This window comes from Megachile rotundata, chromosome 9 (genome assembly GCF_050947335.1).
Source record: "Megachile rotundata isolate GNS110a chromosome 9, iyMegRotu1, whole genome shotgun sequence".
Classification (NCBI taxonomy): Eukaryota; Metazoa; Arthropoda; class Insecta; order Hymenoptera; family Megachilidae; genus Megachile; species Megachile rotundata.
In genome coordinates this window covers 4400443-4427283 of record NC_134991.1, presented here as the reverse complement: position 1 = coordinate 4427283, position 26841 = coordinate 4400443, and the positions used below count along the sequence as shown (strand labels likewise).

The 26841-nt window shown below is 27.2% G+C and overlaps 1 protein-coding gene across 4 annotated transcripts in view; it reads left to right on the top strand.

The window, feature by feature from the left end:
* Positions 1-26841, top strand: part of cnc (NFE2 like bZIP transcription factor cap-n-collar) — a 281683-nt gene that overhangs the window by 29619 nt on the left and 225223 nt on the right. Inside the window, exon 1 of one of the 4 annotated variants that reach the window (XM_012290858.2) lies at positions 12890-13018. The exons of the other annotated variants lie outside the window; for them this stretch is intronic. Coding sequence (XP_012146248.2) covers positions 12962-13018 — 57 coding nt within the window. The 5' untranslated portion in view covers positions 12890-12961. Of the gene's footprint in view, positions 1-12889; positions 13019-26841 lie in introns of those variants that run through there. 4 annotated transcript variants of the gene reach the window in all.

Here is a 26841-nt window from a genome sequence, read left to right as displayed (position 1 = left end):
CATTTCTCCTTTTATTTGATACAGTTTTTCGTTCTCCGAATCTATCAATTATGCTTTGAATGGTAGATCTTGCTCTATTCACTATGGAAGAAATTTCACTAAGTGATTTACATTGATTGTGTAATCGAATAATAATTTTTCGCTCTTCTTCCGTCGTTTCGCGACTTTTACGACCCATATTGGAGTATATTATAAACCAACTTATTTCTATTAGTGCTCTGTACAAACTAATAATTTTTGTTTTTATTCGCCACAATCCGAAGATCGTGTTATGTTTTACATTATTAGTTTATTTTTCATTATTCATATCTGTACGAATACTTTCTGTGCGACGATTTCTTACATTCAATTGATCTTATTGTATATTTTTGTTAATCCTGAAGAAAATAAAATTTAGTTTTCACGACATCTTTTCTACAAACACCCAAGAATATTTATTCATCATTTTTTCCCCTTAAAATTTGTAATTGACTTTTACGCACAACATTTTATTTAAAATTGGTCGCTGTACGAATACTTTCCACACCGACTGTAGCAATAAATTTTATTGTCGGGACGCTAATTCAAATTTTCGATACAGTTCGCAGTGCTGATAACACGATAAATTATCAAATTTCATATTTTTGTACATTAAACACAGTAAAATAGTTTTCCTTAAACGGTTGATATTTTTATGAAATTCCTGAAAATTAGTTTTTATATTAATCAGCTGAATATTTATGTTAGTACACTAAACTCTCTTCATCTAATTTGCAGAGTTAATTATTTACATACTACAAATTAATATTTAAAGATTGTTGGCCATAAATTTCAACTGGAAACTCAAACTAATAAACATAAAAGGATTACTGTGTTAATGCAGTGCACTGTATAAATTTCCGCTTCATATTTATAGCTACAATAATATTTTTATCACTCTTTTTCTTTGTTGTTGCTACAGTACGCGATATTTTTGATAAAAACATAAAATATTCAACACATTTGTTACGAGAAACTTGTTCGTAATATATTCTTTTCATTTATATCCCTGCTGATATTTGTTGTTTTAAATATCAGTGAGTTTAAGATATAAATTATCATATACATACAGTATTTATATTACAACGTAGAATACGTATTAATAGAATTTGTTTGTGTACCCAAAGCTTCTTCAGTTAATTTTATCTGATTATTGCATTGATTTCTGATTTTCTTACCGTGACTAACAGTCGACCGAATACTACAAATACACTTGATCCATCCATGAACTTCTTAGCTGGTCTAGTCACATACGGACTCATTTACTCTACAAAAGGCTCTTTTTATTGAAACGAACAATGACTGTGCAATAATACAAGAAAAAAAATTAACTGTTTTGTAATCAAATATATGTTCGGCAATTGGCCCTTTCAACATTGGAAATTTATACAAAAACTTTCGAAACATTTAATTATTTATAATAATTTTTGAGTAACTACAAGCCTTATACATATTTATATCTTCTTACAATATTTTATCTGTTATTTTACAATATTTTATGTGTTATCTCACAATATCTTATCTGTTCTCTTATAATAAAATAAGTTAACCTTCAGACGATCTTCATTTAAAATATCATGGAAGATCTTGATGACCATATTTGACCATTTGCATTGAATAAGAAAATAAAACATTTAGCAAACACAGTTAGTCATTAATATTTATTAATTTACCTGCTGTTGCTCGATTTCTTCAATTGTGAAGAAAATATGCATTTTGAAACTCTTGCAAGTGACACTTACAAGAAAATAGTAACAAATAGATATTTTTTACTAAGACAATTAATATAAGTATTAAATTAAGTTAAATCAATGTGGTTCATAAAAAATCCACACCATATTACAAATTTGTACTTTTTTATGAAAGCATGGTAATAAATTATAATTACAAACGATAAGAAATGCTTCAAATAGTTTCTTTAGTGAAAAAAGCTAGTTTATTTATGTTTCACAAAAACAATCAAATCATAATCTATTATTTTATGTCGTATAATTGCAACAGCATGTGACATGGTGTTAATTTAATCGTAATAAAATGAAAATGTATGAAGCTTATGTTTGCGATTGTGTGAAAAAATGGTATCCTTATAATATCAAACATAGATGATCCAATATGGTGCAATATGTAAAGTGTGATGATGCAATAATTGATGAGATGCAACAGCATTTTAATCGATTTTCTAAATACGGATCATATTATATTTCAAATTGTATTTATTTAATAAGGTGAAGTGGGGTAAGTTCAAAAACGGGGCAAAGGCATATACACGCGATTTTTGTTACAATATGAGCGAAATTTCTCCATTTACTATGTTTCTTTCCTTGTTTTGTTTCACTATATCTCCTTTTATATTTCAGCTAAGAGTACTTGTTTGCAGTATGGAGTACTTGCATAATGCAATAGAAAGCATTTTATAGCAGATTTGTTAATAATTCTGCTCTTACCCCATTGCACATGAAGTAAAGTTTCAAAGTATTTAAATTCAAGTTACGCTCTTACCCCATTTTCGGGGAAAGTGCAAAGTAGCTGACATTTTATACAATTTCCTATCAAAATCAAAATATACAAAGGAAAACAAAGGTCCTAGTTAATATTAATTAAATAGTAGTAATTGTGCAAATCGTTCGATATCGATAGCGTTAAGTATTTACATAGCAGACTGAAAATACTTACGTTTAAATACCAACTTTATAAAAACCAGTCTGCACTTACCCCGCTTTACCTTAGTCATTTTCAACGAAACCCTAGTACTGGAATAATTTTTTCGATGTGAGGATATTTACGTGGAAAAATTTCTTCATATTATTTCTTTACAGAGAAAAATAAGCTGATTCTTCTTAATCTCAAATAAAATATTTATTACATTTAACAAAAGTGACATTTGTATTGATAGACGTGACCTGAAGACCCTATGAAGGTAAATAAGAAAGAAAATAATTTTAACTCTGATTTAGATAGACTAATGATACGTAGATTAACAATCAAAATCTATTATAAAATATGTATAATTTTGACAAAAAATAGGTATAATTTCAGTACTTATATAAAATAGATCGGAATTTGCAAATTTCAATGACCTTTATTTTCTGAGATATCCACAAAAAAATCTCAATTAAATTTACATTTTAATAATCATATCCTTCTATTGTATAGCCACTATAATATCATTTTTTGTTTAATTTTTGGGATATTTAATTACTATATACGAAAAATGTATTTATCGTACTAATAAATTCTATATTTGTAAAAACATCTGCAATGTCCGCCGTACAAATTAATATAACAACTGCAAACCGAGAAAACAAATCGCACGCCGCAAAATATTGAACATAGCCGTTTCGATCGACTCGTACACATTTATAGTAGAAACATGTATTTGTTCCTTCTTCCGTGGTATAATAAATTCAATGTATATTTCACATATACGAATTACTCACTGTGTAATATTTATTATTAAATGTGACTTTTTCTACTATCTTACATCCACTACATCATATGTGACATGGTCAGATGAGGACGGTGATGTGTTGAAGTATAATTGACAAGGGAACATATCCAACCCAGACACGCCGATTTTAATGAAACTTATGTGAAAGATAGTTCTCAAGAAAATATTTGACACGTATTTTTTTTTATCGGCCATCGTTCACATTGAAGGGGCGAAAATAGCCCTCGAAGTTGGGGGTTGGAATCATATTTTTGGGAATATCTCCGGAATTAAAGAAGATTTCTTTTGTAAAATGTTCGTCTTTAAAAAGGGAATTTTTGTGCGTAAAAAAATTTCAATAAACTTTATTTGTTTAAATAATATTTTGAAAATTTATAATTTTTGTTTAAATTTTTGCACTAAATGTTGATCTATTTTTTGCAACTTCGTGTACGTAAACTATGGTAAACTATTGCAACAAACAACAAATTCCAAAAACATGTATTCTCTATTTTTGTCCATAGTTTACGTACACGAAGTTGCAAAAAAATAGATCAACATTTAGTGCAAAAATTTAAACAAAAATTATAAATTTTTAAAATATTATTTAAACAAATAAAGTTTATTGAAATTTTTTTACGTACAAAAATTCCCTATTTAAAGACCAACATTTTACAAAAGAAAGCATCCAATTATCTTCTTTAATTCCGGAGATATTCCTAAAAATATGATTTCAGCCCTTAACTTTGGGGGCTATTTTCACTCCTTCAATATGCACGATTGCCGATAAAAAAAAATACGTGTCAAATATTTTTTTGAGAACTATATTTCACAAGTTTCATCAAAATCGGCGTGTCTGGGTTGGATATGTTCCCTTGTGAGTGTATCATAGTATGCTTTGTAGTATACTTAATAATATATTTATCCTACTAACAGCTAAATGTTTATTTCAATTTTACTGAACAGGTTGTACATTTACGTGTTAAATATTTTTATCAGTTAGGCAACATTGGAACAATTTTGAAAACTAGAATGTATTTACTGAATACGCATTTTATTTAATATAGTTCTATTACGAGAGATAAAAAAAATATATTCAATGTAAATTCAAATTCTCATTTGGGGGTCGTGGTAGTAAATGGGTTAATAATTTGTTGTTATAGAATACTCAAGAGTATTACATTTTAAATATTAAAAAAAAGGTGGTTCAGTAAATTTATAACAGTAAATTATGATATTGTGTATTGAAAGTTTAACTAAAGTTTGTTGTATGCATCTTAGAAAATGAGGTCAAAAGATTGTATACGCAAGCAAAGTTGTTCCCAATATTTATATTGATAATATATTCCAAGGCTATTAAAATCGGTGAAGGATTTCTGCTGCAAATAATTATTACATTAAAAATATTTTTGCAAATATCTCTGAAATTAAAGCAGAGCAGCGATTAGTATAGAGAAAAGTTCTGAATATTAATCTTGAGAATTTCAAGGTCTATGAAATCGATGTGTCCTTCCCTATACATAATATATGTATTATCATAGTTTATTTTTAAAATAATCTTCTAAAAATATTCACTGGTTGAAAAATTGTATTGCACGAATGAAAATTAAGTGTCCATTAGATTCACCTTGATCAGGGGTTAAAAAAATCGTACAGAAAATAATCGAAGTAATTTGAACACATGATGTCATGCCTCATGTGCTAGCAACAGTACACGACCACGTGTCTGTCGATGATTTGTAACAGTGTTAAATGCTACTACAACCAGAGAGAGATCAAATTCCGCCTTTTTCATTTAATAAATGACACATTGCTGTGATTACCACGATTTATGACTTCTGAACACTATGCTGCTAGCGCCGGTTAAATTCACTTGTCTAAAGTTATGTTCAAAGATTTCTACATTTTGTAAAAGTTAAATAAGTTGATTACAATAACTAAGGTATCGAATTTTCGAATATAATTTTATTGTAAACCAATTGATAACTTTTATCCGTGGTTTTGACAATATATTGTTTTTATTCTTGGTTTACAAGAACTATAACGACAACTATAGATGTTGGTCACATTGGAGTTACTGTTTAATTAATTTTGGATTATATTGGGATAAGATTAGATTAATCTGACGTAGTATACGAACCTATACCATGGTTATATTTGTTATATCAAGTAATTTACGCATATGTATCAGGTTATAACTTCGTTAATAGCTATCGAGGTACACAACGTTAACTCCAAAAACAATTTTACAATTTTACACTGTCTAGCTAACATTCTTTAACTCTTAATAAATTTTACAAAATCGAAGTGTTATCTGCAGAAGTTTTTAAACTACTCATTTTTTCGTAATAACATTTTTGTAATCAAAATATGCAACCTTTATCATTAACATAAAAAGCCAATTTTTAGAGCCAACGTTGTTTAACTCTAAATGCTCGATATAGACTAATGAACATGCATGTCTTTATTTTGTTAGTACTTCTGCTAACGCAGACACTGCGTTTGATCACTTAATTCAATAATGCCAATTTCTAAATATCAATGACTAATAACTCGATATAACTGCTACTATGAAATGTTATTGTTCTTTCAAAAAAAGAAATGATAGCAACAAATATTCTATGAGAATAAAGACGCAATAACGTGTCAACATTAACATTGAAATAAGTGACGTAATATAATGTATGCGTCAATAGCAGCGAAAGTATTAATAAATAATTACGAATATCTGAAAAAAATTTTACTTCGTAATTTCATTACAACAGATTTTCACCGAACCTTAATGTTGTGTGAAATAAATAATAGGGTTATTTGTGAATAATTTTTTTAAATAAGTCTATTTGTTTCCAATTTCATACTTAGTATTTGGGTGTAATGTAAATATTCTTTGAATAGGAATATATGTGTAAACTTGATTAGTATATGATTTTAAAATTTTCATATTCACAAATTCCTAAATTTTCAAATTTTCAAAATTTGAAATCTTCAAATTCCTAGATTTGTGAATATTAAAATTCTCAAATTTTCCCATTTTCAAATCTCCAAATTTCTAGAGTACTAAATCTCTAGATTTTAAAAATTCTAGATTACCAAATTCATACATCGTCAAATTTCTACGTCACGAAATCTCTAGACAACCAAATTCCTAGGTCCTCAAATTTTTAAATCATCAAAACTCAAGATTCGTATATCCTTAGACTCCCAAATATCTGTATCTACAAATTTCTACGTCTCTGTATACCTAGATCATTAACTCATCACTATTCAACTTACATATTTGCAAAGTTTTAAGTATTATACTCTTCATAATTGAACTGCTGTTATCGATAATGTTATTGAGAAATACCGAAAATTTCGTCGGGATTAAAGTGAATAGAAGACAAAGAAGAATTTAATAATAAATATTATCATTTAAGTAAATGTAATCACCTTTATTTCAAACTAATTTATATTAGGATAGATTTAAAATTTAAACGAAAATAAATAGATTTCGATAATAAACTAGTCTAATTGAATAAATTTAAATGGTAAAATCTCATCTTATTTATTTTAGTATACAGTGTTATCATTCAAGTCTACTTATTCTTACTTAAAATCAGATAACACTTTATTTTAAAAAATTTTCGCAGCATTTCATGTTATGCAATAAACAATGTTTTCAACTTACCCCACTTTTATTTCACACTGTTCATATGTATATGAAGTATTAGTAGAATTATCCAATCGGATATTACTTGGATGTTTTAGATTTAGAATATTTGCAAATGTGTAAACAGCAGAAATGTGATTTGCGAAAGTTGCTGTGAAATATTAGAAAATAATAAAACTCGTGTGCATATATTTATGTAATTTGTCTCACACATTTAATTTTTATAAACATCTAATAATTCGAACTATTATAAATATAAAATTTAGAGTTCTGTATTAAGATATTATTATAGCCATAAAGGAGTAAAATGTAATCTAAAAACAGTGTTTACAATTTTTAATAATACGAATGTCAGTTAAGAGATAATAAATAATTCTATGTTTTGATTTAATATTTTAGTTACATTTGCATCAATTTTTGCATTTACATTTTCATATATTGCAGCTGCATGCATATATTTACTATTGCATTTTCATATATTAATCAGGCCTAGAATGTTTTTCGTGTACGGCATACGTCTTGAATATATGCATATGTTTTATATTACATGAATGTCACAAATAAATTGAAGCAGGTTTCTATCGTTTCCTTTATATTACCATTTTCTGTATTCAAAGTTACATTTATTACCGATTTTGTTTCTAGATAAATGTCTTCATATGTAACAAGAAATAATTTGCTGTCTGCTATTGTCAATATATTACAATACTTCATATGTTAATAAATTTATACGCCTATCTCCCAATGTGCATGGTGCTTTATTTACAAAATTTTCATTTTATACGGTTTATAAGATAACGAATTTAAAAGAAAACTGGTAAAAGCGAACATTGTAACCAATGCAAGGATAGAACTTTTACATTTCTTATTTTTGTTATGAAATTTTTACCAATGCAGTTTTTGTATTTTTCTGATTAAATGGAGGTCAGCCATGATTTAATTTGCACTATATTTACTTCTTGAATTAACGATGATTTCGACTTGCACGGTTCTCTGAAGAACCTATCTGCAGCGTAAATTGAATGATTGGCTTTGACCGAAGTTATTTATTTTAATCAAAATAACCTTTTTGTAGGATATACGAAAGTTATCCTGAATAACTGTATACTGGCATACAGTTTTGCTTTATTGCAATTACTTGTGCGTCGTAAACTCAATGTAGTGTCGTATACACATTTTCCGTTCTGCATGAGTACAAAGGTTACCGATACGCAACTGTTGCTCGATTACTGAAGCGATTTAACCACTGTGTCGGTTCCGTAACAAGTTTATGGATTTATTGTTTTTCTACTATTTGTCTATACACTCATCTTTTTCCTAGTAATGCGTCAAATGCTCAGAATAAATGTTCCTCAATCTCGTTTAGCAAAAGACATGTAAAAGATATCTTGACATCTGTCATTAACATATAAGGTGTTTCGTTTATTTTAAATATGTTACTTTTCCTGATACAAGAGACAAAATGTAGGTTCAGAGTAACAGATAATTCATGGTCTTTTTTATCAAATTTTCAAGGTCAGCAACAATATTTTAACAGTAATAACATATTTTTGTTATTGTATTATTGTGCTATTATGTATACCAAACATAAGTTAACATCTGAAGATTACATTAAAAAACATTTATACTACAACAAAAATTGAATTTTTCATATTTGCAATTTTTCGTAATTTAGTGTACTGTAATTTACTTTTCATTATAATTTAAACTTTTCATAATAATTTTAATAATGTACGTAATATAAAATAATTTATAGGGGTATTCTGTTATTCCATTATCAGTAAAAATTTTGAGATTATAACATAATTTAAGATGCTCTTAAGACAACAATGGTCACAATAAAAGTAATTGAGAAAGTTTTATTTATATAAAAGCTAGTAAACAAAATTATTTAATATGCAATAGAGCTGTTGATCTGTTACTATTTACTGTGAATCATATTGCATTATTCATTAAGTGTTTGTGCAATAATTTTCATTAAGTGTTAAACTTTGAATTGATATGCCATAAGTGTTATTCTGTTACACTTTTATGTTATCAAGTTACGACAGACTTTCTATATTTTAATATGCAACAACGTACTAGCCCACTACATTGTTTGTTGCAAATGTCAAGCAGCCATTTTTTATTGTGAATAATAACAAAAGTTTTATGTAATCATATCTGTGTAGTTGTATGCTTTTAATTAATATGACATTTTGTGTTATTTTGTTGTTCCTTACAAAATTGTATGATTTTTTATATTTTTAACATTTTATGGCCTAACTCTATATAGTATTTATTATAATTTACAATTATTCTGAATTAAGAATATTATAAAACATTAATTTATTAATTTTCAAGAAATCTGAAGTTTCAAATTATTGACAAAATATTTTAAATTTAAATGAAATTAAGTTATATTAATTTATAAATAAATTTTTATTGAAAATACTTATAGTAATAGCTTCGTTAAAAAGATGTACTTCGATAAAATACACATGTAATCTTATATTACTATTACTAATTTTCAATAAATGAACAAAATTTATTTATAGATTAATATTTCTATTCTGCTATATTTTTATGACATCAAATTAACATAAAGTTGAAACGTAATTAATTTAAAATTACTTGCACTCAAATGTGCGTATTTGTTCAATTCTCCATGTCGTTATCACTTATAACGATTTACAGTTAGAAAGTCAACAACGAAAGATATCTATTTTTTGCAGTATACTGACTGATAATTATCTAAGTGTTTGTTGCCTGTGTTAAATAAAAATCAACAAATCGCTAAACAACGTTTATCGATAACATTACTCATTTCTATTCTATTTTTACAACTGATGAGAATGTAGACATTGAATATAGTAAAAAATTTACATATTAAATAATTAATGTCATTTTTTCCAATCCATGTCGGAAAGAAATATTATATTCATACGTTGATTGCAATGGGGTTCATCGATTACTACGAATTCAATTTATGTAAATAACGAATAAAATAAAAAAAGAGACTCTGAGAATAGCACATCTTTAATAATCTATAAAGTGAAGTGGGATAAGTGCAGACTGATTTTTGTAAAGTTGGTATTTAAACGTAAGTACTTTCAGTCTGCTATGTAAATACTTAATATTAACAAGGACCATAATTTTCCTTGTATACTGTGATTTTGATAGGAAATTGTTTAAAATGTCAACTACTCTGCACTTTCCCCAAAAATGGGATAAGAGCGTAACTTGAAGTTAAAAATACTTTGAAACTTTATTTCATGTGCAATGGGGCAAGAGCAGAATTATTAACAAATCTGTTATAAAATGCTTTTTACTGCATTATGCAAGTACTCTTAGCTGAAATATAAAAGGGAATATAGTGAAACAAAACAAGGAAACAAACATACTAAATGGAGAAATTTCGCTCATATCGTAATAAAAATAGCCTGTATACGCACTTGCCCCGTTTACGAACTTACCCCACTTCACCCTATTATTATATATCCGATTTAAGCTGGCAGTTATATTGTTAATTAGCAGTATGTAAATGTATGACATGCTTAGAGGCAGTTCTGTATTCATCATTGATTACGTTAATACTCTTTTTTTAAATTATATCGAAGAATAGATAAGACGCGCTTCTTGTATGAAAGAAACCGCCTTTGCGATATCTTTGTCATAACAAATTTGCTCAGAGCAGGAAAATTGCAGAAACGATTCAATACTGAATGAAACAATAAAGTAATTTAATTAAATATTCCTCGCATTAAAATGCGTTGGAATACTGAGTTTGTTTACGCGTTTATGGTACACGGGAGATACGTTCTAAACATAATAAATTTCAATAAAATATTCGGAAAGTGCAATAATCTTTATGTTTGAAAAATGTTGGAAAATTTATATTTTTTTACTATGAAAAATTACAAAATGATTTTCTTCAAAATTTGCTTTTCTTAGTTACAATATGTCATTTTTCTATCAATCATCAGTTATATAAAATTAGAATTAGAATTTTTATACGAACTGACCACGTGTCACTGTTAATAATTGATTGCGTGTCATTTAACGACTCCTTTTATTTTTTTGCTACAAATGTAGCTTTCCATATTTTTTAAGTTACATAAATAAACGGAGTAATCTCAATGAAGTATACGTGACGCACACTTCTTCCATTAGTCGTTATCGTCGTATAATTAGTTCCATATATTTTACAGAGGGAATATATACGCTCTTTCCTTGCTGTATTATGTTGTTATATAGTAAACTATTTATTATTTCATCGAAGTATCAAGATCTTTTCTAGCATTTTCTCATATCGTAATGAGATATTCTTGACATATGCTTCTTGTGTCAGATCTGTTTAGTCTACAATAAGAAATACATCAAATACTGTTATAAAACAAAAATGATAGTTATGTAGAGATAGACTAAAAAATAAAAGTAAAATTAATTATAATTTAATTTTCGCAATGAAAATATAAGTATAGTTATTTTTGAAACATCTTACTTTTTTGACATTCTGTAGCACAGTACTTCACATTGTTTTTCGTGAAAATAAAAAAATGAAATGGTGTAAGCATAATTTAGTATCTGAGTGCTTGATTTTTCATATGAAGAATGCCTCAGAATTTCTTTGAACATCAAAATATATTCTAATATTAGGGGTACCGAAAAGTAATCAAAATTTCTTCGATGATTTCAAAGCTTTTCTATGAAAAATCGAAGGACTTTTTTTTAAGAAGGGAACAATTGCCTTTACGCTAGCAAAAAGCGTTAGAAAGTGATGGAAATTATTTTGTTGATTTAAGATTTCTTTAATAAATAAATATTTTTCGCCAGCAAACAAAATTTTGATTACTTTTCTTAATCTTAAAATATTCTTATATACTCTAAAATATCTTAAAATATTCTTAAATACTATAAAATATCTTAATAATTCTTAAATATCTTTAAATACCTTTATATATATTTTAATATTCTTCAGCGTCCCAAAATATCCTAAAATATCTTAAAGTATCCTAATATATCTCAAAATTTAATCGGAGATCGTCTAAAATCATTAAAAATAGTTACATTTGCTAGACATTCTTAAAAACCTTCAGTTATCCTTAAGCATCCTAAAATATCTTAAACATCTTTAAATATTCTCAAAACTTTAATTATCCCTAAATTTCCTTAAATATTTGTTTGAATATACGTAGATATCTTCCATTAAAGCAAATTTATTTAAAGGAAAAGCATATTATATTTGAAACATGTATTTGTGGGCCCAGCATAAAGTTCGAATTACGAAATATAAGAAAAGTGTTATAAATTTAAAAATTTCGTAGCACATTGCAATGAGATGAGTTAATAATCGTTTAACACTAGATTTACCGAACCTAACAAAATGACGTATCACAAATTTTTTTTTCAATTACGAGAATTATTACAAAGTTTTTCTCAAAATGCTAACCTCCGTCAAGAATCAAAGTATAAGCTAGATTAGGTATTATTCATTTATTTTAATTTAGTTTCAATTTAAAGATAAGTGGTTCTTGAACGTAGGTAAATCTAGTGTTAATGGCAATTCGAAGAATTTTCTCCAGCAGCGATACAAGATTTCAAGATACTTGATCAGTCGTAAAGTTTCATCGGTCGCGTCACGGAAATAGTGATCCATATATTTTCATAAATCAGCATGGTGAATACATGCAAACGATAACCCTGGTGACCTGGTATGGTTCAGGAACAAAAGCGTACACCTCGCCTCGTGCTCGGTTTCCGACGCAAGTTTCCAGTTCGGTGTCTCCTTGCTTAAGTGTCGTGCACACGTGTTTTTCGTTTCCTTTTTTCCCCTTTGTGTGTGAAGTTTATCAAATTGGAGCCACCGTTGGAGAACAGCACGCAAGATGGCGCGTAAGAAGAAGAAACAGCCGCGAATGATCTGTGTTTTCATACCGGATGATGTACGTTTCTACCGACGGTACACTAATTTTGTGAAAGATATTCGTTCAAATGAAACAGTGACTCAAGAAATAAATGTAATCGAATGTTGCACTGTTTTACGTGCGTCGATACAGCTCGTTTCATTCTTCGCGTCATATTTTGTGTTATATGTACGCGTTAGAGGTCAAAGCAGTCAGTTCTGCTTTTAGAAAATTTCTCACTTTCATTGTTTAGGTATATGATTAGTGTTCATGTATTCAGAATCAAGTGACTTGTTACCATGTATTTATTTGTCACCTGTATGTGACGTCTGAATAATAATCAATATATTAGAAAACTATTTTCATTAATTCAAGTTTGCTGTTTGCAGTTGAATTTCAATTAATTTTGTTTAGGTATAATTGATAAGCACCGTGATTGTTATTATCTTGTCAATTTTTTGAAAGTTTAGATGTGGTTCTTGTTGATTGCGGTTTGATGGCAGGTCCTGCAGTGAACATGACTACAATTTTAAGAAAAGTATATTTGATATTAAAAATCATTTTAAGAAAAGAATATTTGATATTAAAAAATCGTATAGTTGCTTATAATAGTGTTGAGATAGTGAAATAATTTAAATAACCTTGAAAGGATTATTTTGATAACCTTGAGAGAGAAGTTCACTGTTTTATCGTAAAGGATAAATATTCGTATAAATATTCGTATTCAATGAAGTTAGTTATACTATTATAAAACTAAAAATAGAAATAGTAGGTAATTATAGAGAACAGGGTTCTTCTTCATTGACTTTAATGACCTTGAAGAATATTCAAGGTCATCAAATAATTTTTTTGTAACCTTCAACATTTTTTAGTTTAACATAACTGAGTTTTAGTTTACGAGTTATACATCAAAGTATTTTGAACACTGCATTCTGTTAGATTTTACTGTACATGGGTTTGCTGCACTGCGTCAGTTTACCTTAGGTTCGGTTAGATTTGATAAAACATAAAAAGCAATAACAAGCTTGCAGGCAATTGAAAAGGTTTAATTGCAGTTAGATTAGTTTAGATTTCTTAATATTATTTTTGTATTATGATATAAGTAGACTTTTTTCTGTTGATTTATGTCAAGTACTTTTTTTACAAAAGTTTTTCTGAATCTTGTACCATTGTTTGTCCATGGAATTTTGTAAATGTAAGAAGACTAATAATAATATAAATGACACTTTTTATATTTGTTATTATATACATGTATGATTTTATGTAATTTTCCAATATTTGTTGTATTAAATGATAAGTACACAGGATTGGCTACTTTGAGCCAGTGAAAACTTGGTCATGGTAAAAAAATATTACCATGAAAGTCATAACAAAAGAAAGACAATAAATTAAATGATAATTGATTAAACACTTTTATTAAAAAGGAACTGAATTAAAGAAGAATATTGCAGAAGAACAATAAATAAAGACATTAATTCAAATTGAAAGAGAGGCATTAAAATATGGAGGTCTTATTATTTTTGGAAATAATATACATGATACATGTTTTGTGATACATGATATTAAAGGTTTTGAATCATTCTTTTGAAACTGATTCAAAAATTGATCCCTGTTTATGTAACAATTCCTCTATTATTTTTATTATTAAATTAATTTTACTTATTTTTATTAATATTTATTTTACTTATATTATTCGTCTAAACGTTTCTCTTTATTTAAATAATTCGTGTTAAAGTAGCTATAGTTTAACCAATTTGATTAATTTAAACTAATGTTAGTTGACATTATATATTAATTGTATATTGAATTATATTGTAAAATATTATAAAAATACATATGACACTAATTTCTCCAATATATTTTAGTAGTTCAAACAATTTCATTCAGCAATTTGATGTATCTTTTAATAGATCAAGTTTGTATTTTTTTCACACATTTTGTATCGAATTAAAAGTTCTGATTCTTTCAGAAAATATGCATTTAATTTTTAGCTTCACATTCTAATTCTCAAAAAGTAGAAACTAGTAGTTATTCGTCATTTTTGGCACATTCTAATTAACTTCTGTTAGCACATTCGAAAAAAGCAAATTCCTTCTGCAAATAGAAATCTGTTACCTATAATATAACGCATAAAATTTCTAAAAACCAGAATGAAATTGTATAAAATTTCCAAAACTTTCTATGGATTGCAACAATGAAAGATACTGAATTTAAGTAAAAAAATGTTTTTCTTTACCCAACAAAATTGGCAAACATTTCTGAAAAATCAAATAATCGAGACATCGAACAAGTGGCGCATATGCAATATTTAAATTAAGTTTGAAAATGGTATTTGTATTTCTAAAGATCTCGTGATGCTAGAATAAATATAGTTTCAAGAAGAACGTAAAAGAAATTTTAGGATAACATTCTTCGCGCGGTTACAGTTCTCTAATTATTCTAACCCACATTCCTACTTGCGTGTATACTTCATGTGATATGAAAAAGTTAAACTATCATGCATTCGAGAAAACTATGTAGCAGTAAAAAATTTCCTCCGAGCAATATCCTTTTTCTGATTCGTGGAACGTTTCTGCATGCTACGCTCGTATGCATCGTTGAATCTTCGCCAAATATTTGAAATTTAATATATTGCTTTGATATAACATTCTACACACATAAAGTTTTAAGAATATTAGAAAACAATTGAGTTATTCAGCATCATCCTATTTTACAATCTTTTGAAAATCAAAAAAAAAATGAATATTACACAATTGTATCTGAAAAAATGTATAAAAAATGTAAAAATTTTATTTATAAAAGATAGGTTAAAATATCTGTGACACTTTTTAATAATCAAATTTACATATCCTCTGAATTTACGTTTTCTTGGTACAAATGGATAATATTTTGGTAGAAGAGAACGAGCTGGATCGATTAATACAGAATTGGTGATTTTATACTAAGAAACAAATTAACAGTATGCATAACGATTTATTGAGTACAATATTTATATTTCTTTACTTTTACTTATTCAAGAAGAATCAGAAGTCATTGATAATTGTTGCATGACCAGTTTTTATGAAATTTGAATTCTTGCATGCAATTAACAGTTCTTAACTATTTATGTTGTATAAAAGTCACAATTTATATGTTCCTTCTAAATTTGTTGAATATAATACTTCTGTTTGTTGTAAGTTCCGTAATTTGTTATTCTGAGCGAATGTTTATACAAGTTGCAAATTCTAGTTTTTTCTGTTAATTAAATATTTCAAGTTATACCAGTGTATACGTAAGGTCATAAATATAATACAGATCATTTACACACATCAGATAATAAGAACAATGCAAATTGTTATAATATAATATAATGGTATTGTTATAATAATATAATTGTTAAAATACTTTAGATAGTAAATGTAATAAAACTTAGAAAATTTAACTTAACACGTTAACGACCGATCTTGAAAATCTTCATATTTAGCCGCCGGAACATTTAACGCAATATCACACAAGAAAGAAATATTAGATACATTTGAGGAGGGGATTATTTTATTAAAGACTGTTAAAATATGACAGTGAAAGGCCTTATGTGAAAGGATGGAGATCAAATACCCGGTCGTCAACCGGTGAATTTATAAACGTTTATATTTTTGAAAATATTTAAAATGGACACACAGTATTTATACACCAAATCATACGACTTTCAAAACAAATTATTATATTAAATTATGTGTTAAACTTAATTAAACATTTTATTGTTAAATATGTCAGACTAACTAAAAGTCCGAAAAAGAATTACTTTGTACAGTTTAAAATAAGACATTCGGCATAAAACTTTAAATACAATCAACTTAACCGCACATATATTCCTAATTGACATAAATGAATAAACAAATAGTATTTTGACATTTTACGTTCATAAATCGAATAACAATGGTTTTAACTAATAATTTTCTTTTCTGTTTCAGGTATGTATTACTGTTTCAACCTATCCTGATAGCAGCCATTATTTAAATGTCATTAATGTTATTTTCTATACAATGAAAACTCTATACTTGACAATTTAGTAATCGTGGTAAGTTTTGTGTATAATTAATATTTTATTTTCTTTGATTTAATTTAATCTTTATTTTCCTTTGTAATGCAAGCCAATTTTGATTTCAAGTGGATTTTAGAGCATAATAGCATAAAGGGTCTTAAGTCTTAATGATACGTGTGAAGTATTATATACTGACATTTGGTAATTTTACAGATTTTAAATAATTGAGGATAGATACGTATGTTTTGAGATATTTAGAAAATTTCGGTATAACGAAATAATTAGGCAAATTGAAATATTATTTTGCATAAGGTGAAGTGGGGTAAGTTCGTAAACGGGGCAAGTGCGTATACAGGCTAGTTTTGTTACAATATGAGCGTAATTTCTCCATTTAGTATGTTTGTTTCTTTGTTTTGTTTCACTATATACCCTTTTATAAAGTAAAAAGCATTTTATAGCAGATTTGTTAATAATTCTGCTCTTGTCTCATTGCACATGAAATAAAGTTTCAAAGTATTTTTCATATAATTCTTCTTACATATGTTTAATTTTTTAGTTTTGTTACATAAGTAACTAATTTTATTCTTACATTAGTATACAATTTTTTGTATTATATTGGGACAATTTTCAAATTGACAATTTTTTATATTTTTAAACTTCTAAGTTTATAATTTTTCAAGTTTTTACGTTTCTAAATTTCTGTACATCTAAACTTTTCAATATTTGATTTAAAACATTTTTAATTTCTAAATTCGAGAATTAGAAAGATTACAAATATGGAAATTTGGGAATTTGAAACTTTCATATTTCTGTATTTCTTACCATTTTTCTAACTTTTTTCATTTAAAACTCAAACTACTAATTTTCTGAATTTCTACATTTTTAATTTTCAAATTATTAATTATCGGATCTGCTAAATTTTAAATTGTCAAATTACTAATTTTCTACTTTTCGAAATTTGCAAATTTGGAATTTATAATTTCGACTTATCTAAATTTTCAAACCTTTAATTTTGTAAATGTGTAAATTAAAGAATTTCTATATGTATATTGCGAAATTACTTCATTTCGAAATTTCCAAATTACAGAATTTCTGAATCTTTCAATTGGAAAACTCAAAATAGATGTTCATATTTCTAAACTTTCAAATTATAGAATTACCAATTTTTTAAATTTTTGTATTTCTAAATTGCCAGATTTCTAAATTTCTAATTTTCCTGTCATTCAAATCTTCAGATTTTCAGCACTGGAAAATTTATAAATTAAATATATATTTTTACACTGCACCTTTTGAAAATTTCTAATTTACTAAATTTTCAAATATAAAAATGAATATTTCCGTAGATCGACACCTCATACACTATAATCTCTTGTCACCTTATTAGCTCATATCCAATCTATAATAACCTATATGAGAGTAAGGCTTACTATCTAAAATTATTCCATAAAATTCAAAGTTCAGAAAATCGACGTTTCATATGTACCCACCTGACAAACTATATTCTTGATTCACGTTGATTATAGTACCTATATGTATATGAAATCAGTTTTGAGAATCGCGTTGCGAAAGCGAATGTCGTATTTAAATTAGATTCCCATGAATCAGAAGAACAAAACAAGTAACATTGCCAAACTGTGAATTACGTCGATCCCATCTTAATTTTGGTACACCGGTATGTTAAGCAATTTCGGTTCGCGTGTTTTGAGACGCGAGTGGTCGATGAAACAAAATTGAAGACAGTCTAAATAAAAAAATACGCGAAGCTTGATTGTTTTTTGATCTTTTGAAATTGTTTGAAGAAAACGTTTTAAAAAGATTGCAGTCAAGGTTAACGAGATTTCAACCAGTCACAACACCTTTTGCAAAAATAACTACGTTCTATGCTTTATAACGTTCGTTTCTGTGAGAGCAATATTCTTGTAACCTTCACACATCTTTCCCACGCGTTTTCGGCTGTAAGTTTGTGTGTCCCGATTCTGTTTTTTCTTTTTGCTCTCACAGTGCTGGACAAATTTAACGTTTTTTATTAATATTTATTTACTTACGTGGGGTGGAGTAATGTCAATTAATATTTATTTATTCCTGGGGAAGATTAATCAATATTTATTTAGGTAAATGTTGACAAAAAGAACCCAGCTCCAATGACCTTCATCTTGACATACACGTCAAGATCATTAATCCCTTGAAAAATTATATTCGCAGCTAAATTGAGTTTGGAGTTTAGTACCAATTATAATTTGTATACTCAAGGATTCCTAAATCCAAAATATACTTAATATTTCATCTTCCTTATTTGTTTTAATTTTGATAGTTAGTTAACTCTGAATGCAACTGCCGAAAATATCATAGGGTTAAGAACTTGTTCCCGATTATTTTTTCCCTATAATATAAGCGTTATTCATTGTTTATTAACATATTATTTGCCCTTAAAAATTTGTGGAAATCAAGATTTGTGACAAGGAAAGACTTGACGATTTTGGCAGCGGTTTAGTACTTGGCGTCACGCCTATGGAGGCTATATGTATAACAGGTGAATTTATAAATCAAACTAAACAGATTTCAATCATTTTGAATTTCAGGTCGTGTATCCTGAGAAATACTATTCTAATCTAACTTAACTGAACTTAACTGAACATATTTTAGAATATGTTTCTTAATTTTAGAATATTTCTATTAATAGGTTAGGTTAGGTTAGTTTAAGTTAACATTTTCCCAAATGTTTTTTGTGAACAACACTGTAATAAACAACGAACGACGATTAAGATACAAGGAAAAATTCGACGACTTCGACGTCAGTCAAGGTTAAGGTCATTGGCTCTCCTTTTGTGCATGTTTATTTCTTATGGGTTAGGTTATTATTAACCAATTTTTTATTTCTTTATGGAATAAATTAATATTAATTAGCCTGTTTATTCAAAAAGGTAATTCAGGGAAGATTATTTAATACATTTTTAACCAACTTCGAAAAAGGAGGAGGTTACTCAATTCGATCAGTACATATATATTTTTTTTTCTATGTATGTTCACCGATTACGCCTAGCTGGGTGGACCGATCGGAACGAAACCTTTTATATCTAGTAAGTTCTGAAATGAAAAAATTTTTCATTTTTTAATTGCAAAGTATTGTTATTGCAAGACAAACGGTAAATTTTGAAATAAACTTTTCTCAATTTTAGTGCACTTTTAATATCTTATCACGAACATGATTCTGAACAATTTTGTTCATATACAAATTTCGCGGAAAGCTTTAGTTTTCGAGATATTAGCGAAAAATTGTTGAAAAGTTTTGAAATCAACTCTGGAAGATTTTAATGTCCTTTTAATATGTTGTCAGGGGCATGGTTCTGGACAACCTTTTTCTTATGCATAATTGACGGAAAGCTTTAGTTTTCCAGATATTAGCGAAAAAAAAATTGAAAAACGAATATCCATGTTGTTTTTTACTTAATTATGTTCATGGCATTTACGTAGACAAAAGAAAAGCCCGGAAGAACTGTCTTACAGTATCCTATACAATTCTCCCCATTCCACTAAAAAGCGTGAAATAAAATAATTTTAAGAAAAAAAATACGCCGACTTCGAAATGCACTAAAAAGTATAAAATAATTTCTATTTCCTAATGAAGTAATTTCTATTTCATTCAATCATACAATTACGTAACAGATATGAATGAAACCTATTTACTCGTTAGGTAGTATATTAAATACATTTGAAGCATTAAGACATGAACATGAGAAGCATTAAGAAAGTGACAAATTATGTTTCAACCAAGGAAAGACCTCTATACCTCGAAAAAGTGACTGCTGTAAAAATTTTACTTTACACTAAATTAAAAAAATTTGCATAAATACATACATTTCTATTGCACATGGTATTTTTGATTCATTTACCACCCATGCTTTTAAGATCTGCAAGGTGAAATTAATGAAATTTTTTATATCGAGTCCCAAGAATTTGCTAAAAATATAAATGACAGAATTGAACATTCGATTTATGGACGAATGAAGTATAAAGCAATTTGTCAAAAACAGAAATTTGTGATGTATCATTTTGTAAACTTTGAAAAAATATTTTTTACATTTGCGGAAGGAAAATAACTACTCGTTTTCTTTTTGAGCAATTGTTAAGTATCACATAGTATTTTTCGTAACATGTATATAAGTAATTCATGTATCCATTTTATACAACACTATTAATAGTTCACTTAAAATTTAATTAAAATTGCATCAGAAACAAAAGCTTGATTGATTAACAAAAGATTAATTTCATACAAGTTCTAAGTTTAATACATTCGTATAATTATTGGTACATTTTGTTTTGATCACAAACACGTGTTATCAATATTCTTTTCGCGTACGAAATGGTGGTGTTACCATATGGAACGCTGAAATGTAAGAAGTTCTGCTTTACTGGCAGTGTTTCCCTTTACCGATAGCTTATTCGGTACTGTTGATACAATTGGTATTGATGTTACCGAATATCGTTTTACCGTTTAATATCGATTGTTGATATGGTGCATTAACTCCTTTCATCGCGTTCATAAAAACTGATACTAATTCTATAAAAATTATAGATATATTTTTGTAACAAATGTAGCAAAAGATTATTTTACAATCATAAAGACATGTGTGTGTATATGTGTGTGTGTGCGCTTGTGTGTATAAAAATATACAAAATTAAGGACTACGATTCTAATATAGTGAAATTTAATAAAAGTTTCAGTAATTTTAATTAAAATGCATTATTGGATCACATAGAATCGAAAATAGTGAATTGATTGAATAAAATTTCATCAAATTCGTTAGATAAATATTCTATAAGATCTAATGACTTGTCTTCTTACTTCTTTTTGTAATAATTTTCAAGTGTTCTTTTTAGTACTAATTTTTCCGCAAATTGTGGGATGCTTAAGTTGACGTTATGTTATGGATAGGTTATATTATATTAAGTTAAATATGCCTAGGTTAAAACTTGCGTAAATATTAAACATTGATTTTTCGTAGTCAAACATGGATTAGTCGTATTGTATAAATATTAAACATTCAATACATGAAACTATTAAACATTTTATACATATTATTGTACAACAATTTTCTATTGAATTTGTTATATACTAAACTATTTTGCAATATCATATAAAACCTTCTGACATAATTCAAATTATAACAAATAACAATAATGTTGAGTATTAAGAAAAGAGATGGTTTTCAAGAAACAAAATTTATTTTAAATATAATAATACTTGAAAGCGTACGATTTTATAATGTGTCGATAATATGAAAGTATTATGATAAACAATTGAAAAATATTATGTAATAGCCACTTCAACATATTGAAGTAATAAAGTAAACCACTTTAAGAAATTGACTTCTTGAAGATATAGTCTCAATAAATACAAGAAAAATTGATATTTCCATTAAAGGATTCTTTCAAATTACAATTTCAAAAAACAATTGTATACTGTCTAGTGTTTAAACTAGAGTCCTTACCACTATTTAAATGTTATTTTATTTAAATAAAGTTTGGGATTGTTATTTAAATATTTTGTGTGATAGTTGTAGTATTTTTCAAATTATTGATGTTGTTAAAAAACGGAAAAGTATACAGACTATATAAAATATATAAAATACATAAGACATGTAAAATACGTAAAATATACAAAATATAAAAAATATAAAAAATATAAAAAAATATAAAAAAATATAAAAAATATACAAATTATACAAAATATACAAAATATACAAAATACATAAAATTCACAAAACATACAAAATAACAAAATACACAAAATATGTATATGTATAAAATAAACAAAATGTATGATTACACAGAATATACAAAATAAGGAATTTCTGTTATGATTCTTCAACGATGAAACGTATTTTTGTTAATTGTGTGATTTTTGTTGAATCTCACTTACTTAGTGAACTTCTACAAAAATATGCATTCACATAAACTTTTCAAGTCTACCAATAAAAATTATAATAATAACTGTTTTCTTAGTACGATACAAAATTTTAAAAGCAACATTCAGCCCACATACGTGCATTTCATGATATTTGACAAAAAAGTGAAGCATTTTAATACTACTCCATAAAATACGTAATAAAAACCCTGAAAATAAAATCTTGATTAATTTACCATAAAGGTGTTTAAAAGAATTGGTAATCTCTGTAGTTAGCATCCTACGCACAGTTGACGTTTTGGTCTTGATTAATTATGACAATATTTGATAATTTGAATACAAAACTCGTTTATACCCATAATACACAATCTGTAGAGCGAAGTATGCGAAAACGTTATAAAGATGTATTGTGTTCTTGTGTTTTCGTTACGTTACGTGCTGTGCAGTTATCACTCTGTTTAAACATATTGCAATGTTTTTTTTTATTCAGAGAATCTTCCGCTTACGAACATTATATCGCTTATGTTACAAAGTAAACAATGTTTGATAGATAATACATTATATTCATTATTTCTAGTCACCGCATTTCAGTTCTTAATCTTCCGATTCGGTAGTCAAATTTTGTAGCGAATTTTCATTTATTCTCAAATTATATGTTGGTGTAAATATTGAAAAGATAATGTACAGCTATATATTTGAGGATTGAGCTATCTGAAGAACTTGAGGAATTTGTGAAAGAAACTTTTTATTTACTAATCGATTGTGAAGCTGATAATATGAAATGATGCTCTAGCTAGCGATATGCAGGATAGGCGGAACGTACGGAAAATACGTTTCCGGGAATGTGGAGCTTAGGAATTTTTTGTTTTGAGAATGTCGAGGTATGGAAATTTTGGATTTTGTGAATTTGAATATTTGGGAATTTAGGAATTTGAGAATTTAGAGATTTGGGAATTTAGGAATTAGAAAATTTGAAAAATTGGAAATTTTTGAATTTTAGGATTTGGGAATTTAGGGACTTGGAAATTTGGAGACTTGAGAATTTGGAAACTTGGAAATTTGGAGACTTGCAGATTAGGTACTTGGAAATTTAGGGATTTGGGGGTTGGAGAATAGGAGGATTCGAATATTTTGTAATTTGGGTATTTGAGAATTTGGGAATACGTGAATTTAAAGATTTGGGAATGTAGGAATACAGGAATTTGAAAATTTGGGAAGTTCGGTATGTGGAAATTTGGAGACTTGAGAAGTTTGAAACGCGAGAATTTGAGAATTTGAGAATTCAAATTCAGTATTTGTAGAGTTAGAAATCGGAAATTTTGAGGTTACTGAAATTTAGAAATTTAGCGATTTGGGAGTATTAGATACCGGGTGAAAATTTGGAATGCTACAAATTTCAGAATGTAAGATTTGCAGATTTAGAAAATTGAGGACCTCGGGGATTTGACAATTTAACAATTTGAGAATCTGGAAACCTAGAATTTTTCGAACTTTGAAATTTGGAAATATAGATATTTGGAAGTATGAGAATATTTTAACTTGAAATTGAATTTTTCAACTTGAATTTTTTAACTTTGGAAATTGAAACTTTTTGGAAATTTTAAGTTTGTGGATTTAGAAAATTTAGGACATTGGAGATTTGAATACTTGAGAATACTTGGTGATATGGAAATTTGGAAATTCTAGACTTTAGGAATATGTGGATTTAAAAACTCAAAATATTTATAACTTCAACATTTGGGATTCTATCAATTTGGAATTTAGAAATTTTTAAACTAGAAAATTTTAGAACTAATGAGTTACATATTTAATTACATAGTTACAATAAATATTTCGCAAAACTAAATTCCTTAAAATTTGAAAACACTAAAAAAATATGGTTCATAGATTGCAGATCAGTATAATATAATAAAATTGTTAGAAATAATAAATATTGGGTTATCCACTGAATTTATATCATAGTCATTTAAAACAACAAATTAAAACATTACACTAAAATATTAATTACCATTTTGTTTAACCCTTTAAAATACAATTTTCTAAGCAGTTGCGTCGTTCACAGCTAGCTAATTATAGCCGCAATAGTAAAACAACTAAAGAAAGTTAAAATATTAAGCATATTTTACCTTCAACGATCCTTGATTATACAGATTATAATTAGAATTGAACCCAAAATTCAATTGCAATGAAAATACGATTCTGGTTTATAACATTCCAATTGTAGTGTGCGTCACGAATGTGACACGATATTATAAGGCAACGCATTAACCAGTTAAGTGTGTTTGACAATTATATCCGTCATGGAGATGTGGCAGAATTTTGTGTCATGACGACTATATCCGTCATGCGTAAAATTTTGTTACAATTTGATATTTAAATTGTAATTTTGGCGAAAACTAAATTATATTCGTAAATTGTAATATGTTAAAATGTTTAGAGATCAATACGAAATAAAATAAACAAATAAAAAGTGTAAATGATTTGAGATGAATTCATAAATTCTTGAGAGCTAACTCATCATCGCTTGATTATCGCGACATACACTGGTGCGCGCTTTGTAAAAAGATCGTCACAGTTAACTGACAGATAATCTATCTTATAATTTGAAATGATTATTCTTAATATAGTGAACAACGTATTATGTCTAAAAATTTCTACGTATCGTGAAATTCTAAAACGATTGGTTATACAACACCATCTATGAATTGAGTTATTCAAGTTATTAGTTACGTGAGGAAGTAAGAATACACAATATACCTTCTGTGAAAATTACAGTTTTTATTCTTGGTAGCATGTCGGTCTAGAAGATAATTAAAGATCTTGATCCTTAATATGCTACCGCACACATATGTATACACAAGATAACACGCGAGTGGTGTTGACTTGATATAACTACTCCACGTGTATCACTTCTTATACAGCGTGTTTCATAATAAAAAAAAAGGAACACAAAATGTGACAATAGAATATTGATGTATAAGAAATTTTTACATTGAATGGCTGCATTATTCTTGTTTATTGTTATTATTACTGTACAAAACGCGTTAAAGTACAACGGAGATCAATGTTTTAAGTATATAAATAGAAATAATTCCACTTTAAGCGTGAAAACATAATTATTGATTACTTTAAGATTGTTCAAATTTCAACAGCTTTGTATGAAATACATTAAAGTGCAATGGAGATTCTTATTTTAAAGCACAGAAATAAAAACAATTATACTTCAAATATAAAAATATAATGATTGAATACTTTATGTTTGTTTAAATTGTAATAGCTTTGTAACACATTAAAGTGCGACGAAGACAATTATTTTAAATGCAGGAATAGAAACAATTGTACTTGAAACCTAAGAACATAATGAATGATTGCGTTATGGTTGTTGAAATTGCAGAAGCTTTGTTAAAATTACATTAAACTACAGCATAGTTTATTACTTTAAATATAGAAATCTATACTTATATAAATTGAAAAGTTTCTGTATGTTTGTCTGTCGTTTATTTACAAATGTTCTGAAGTATAGCCTCAGGCGATAGTGTCAATAGAGCTAACACGTGAACACAGACTGACCATTGATTGCGTTCGAATCAATTTGTATAATTTTATAAATTAATTAATTTCTGTTGCATAAATTTTTAAATAAACTAAATAAACTCATGTAATCACAGAATTATATTCTTTTATAAATTAATTTCATTTATTCTACTGCTTGACCCTAGTAGCAATAATTTTGAAATCTGCAACATTATAACAAACGTTATAACATAAATATAATAATTGCATTATGATTGTCCAAATCGTAGCAGCTTTGTAGAAAACGTATTAAAATACAACAAAGTTTATTATTTTAAGTACAAAGATAGAAATAATTGCAGTTAAAATATAAATTCCTTCGTTTTGTATTTAAAACGCTTTGAAGTAAAATACTAAAAACAA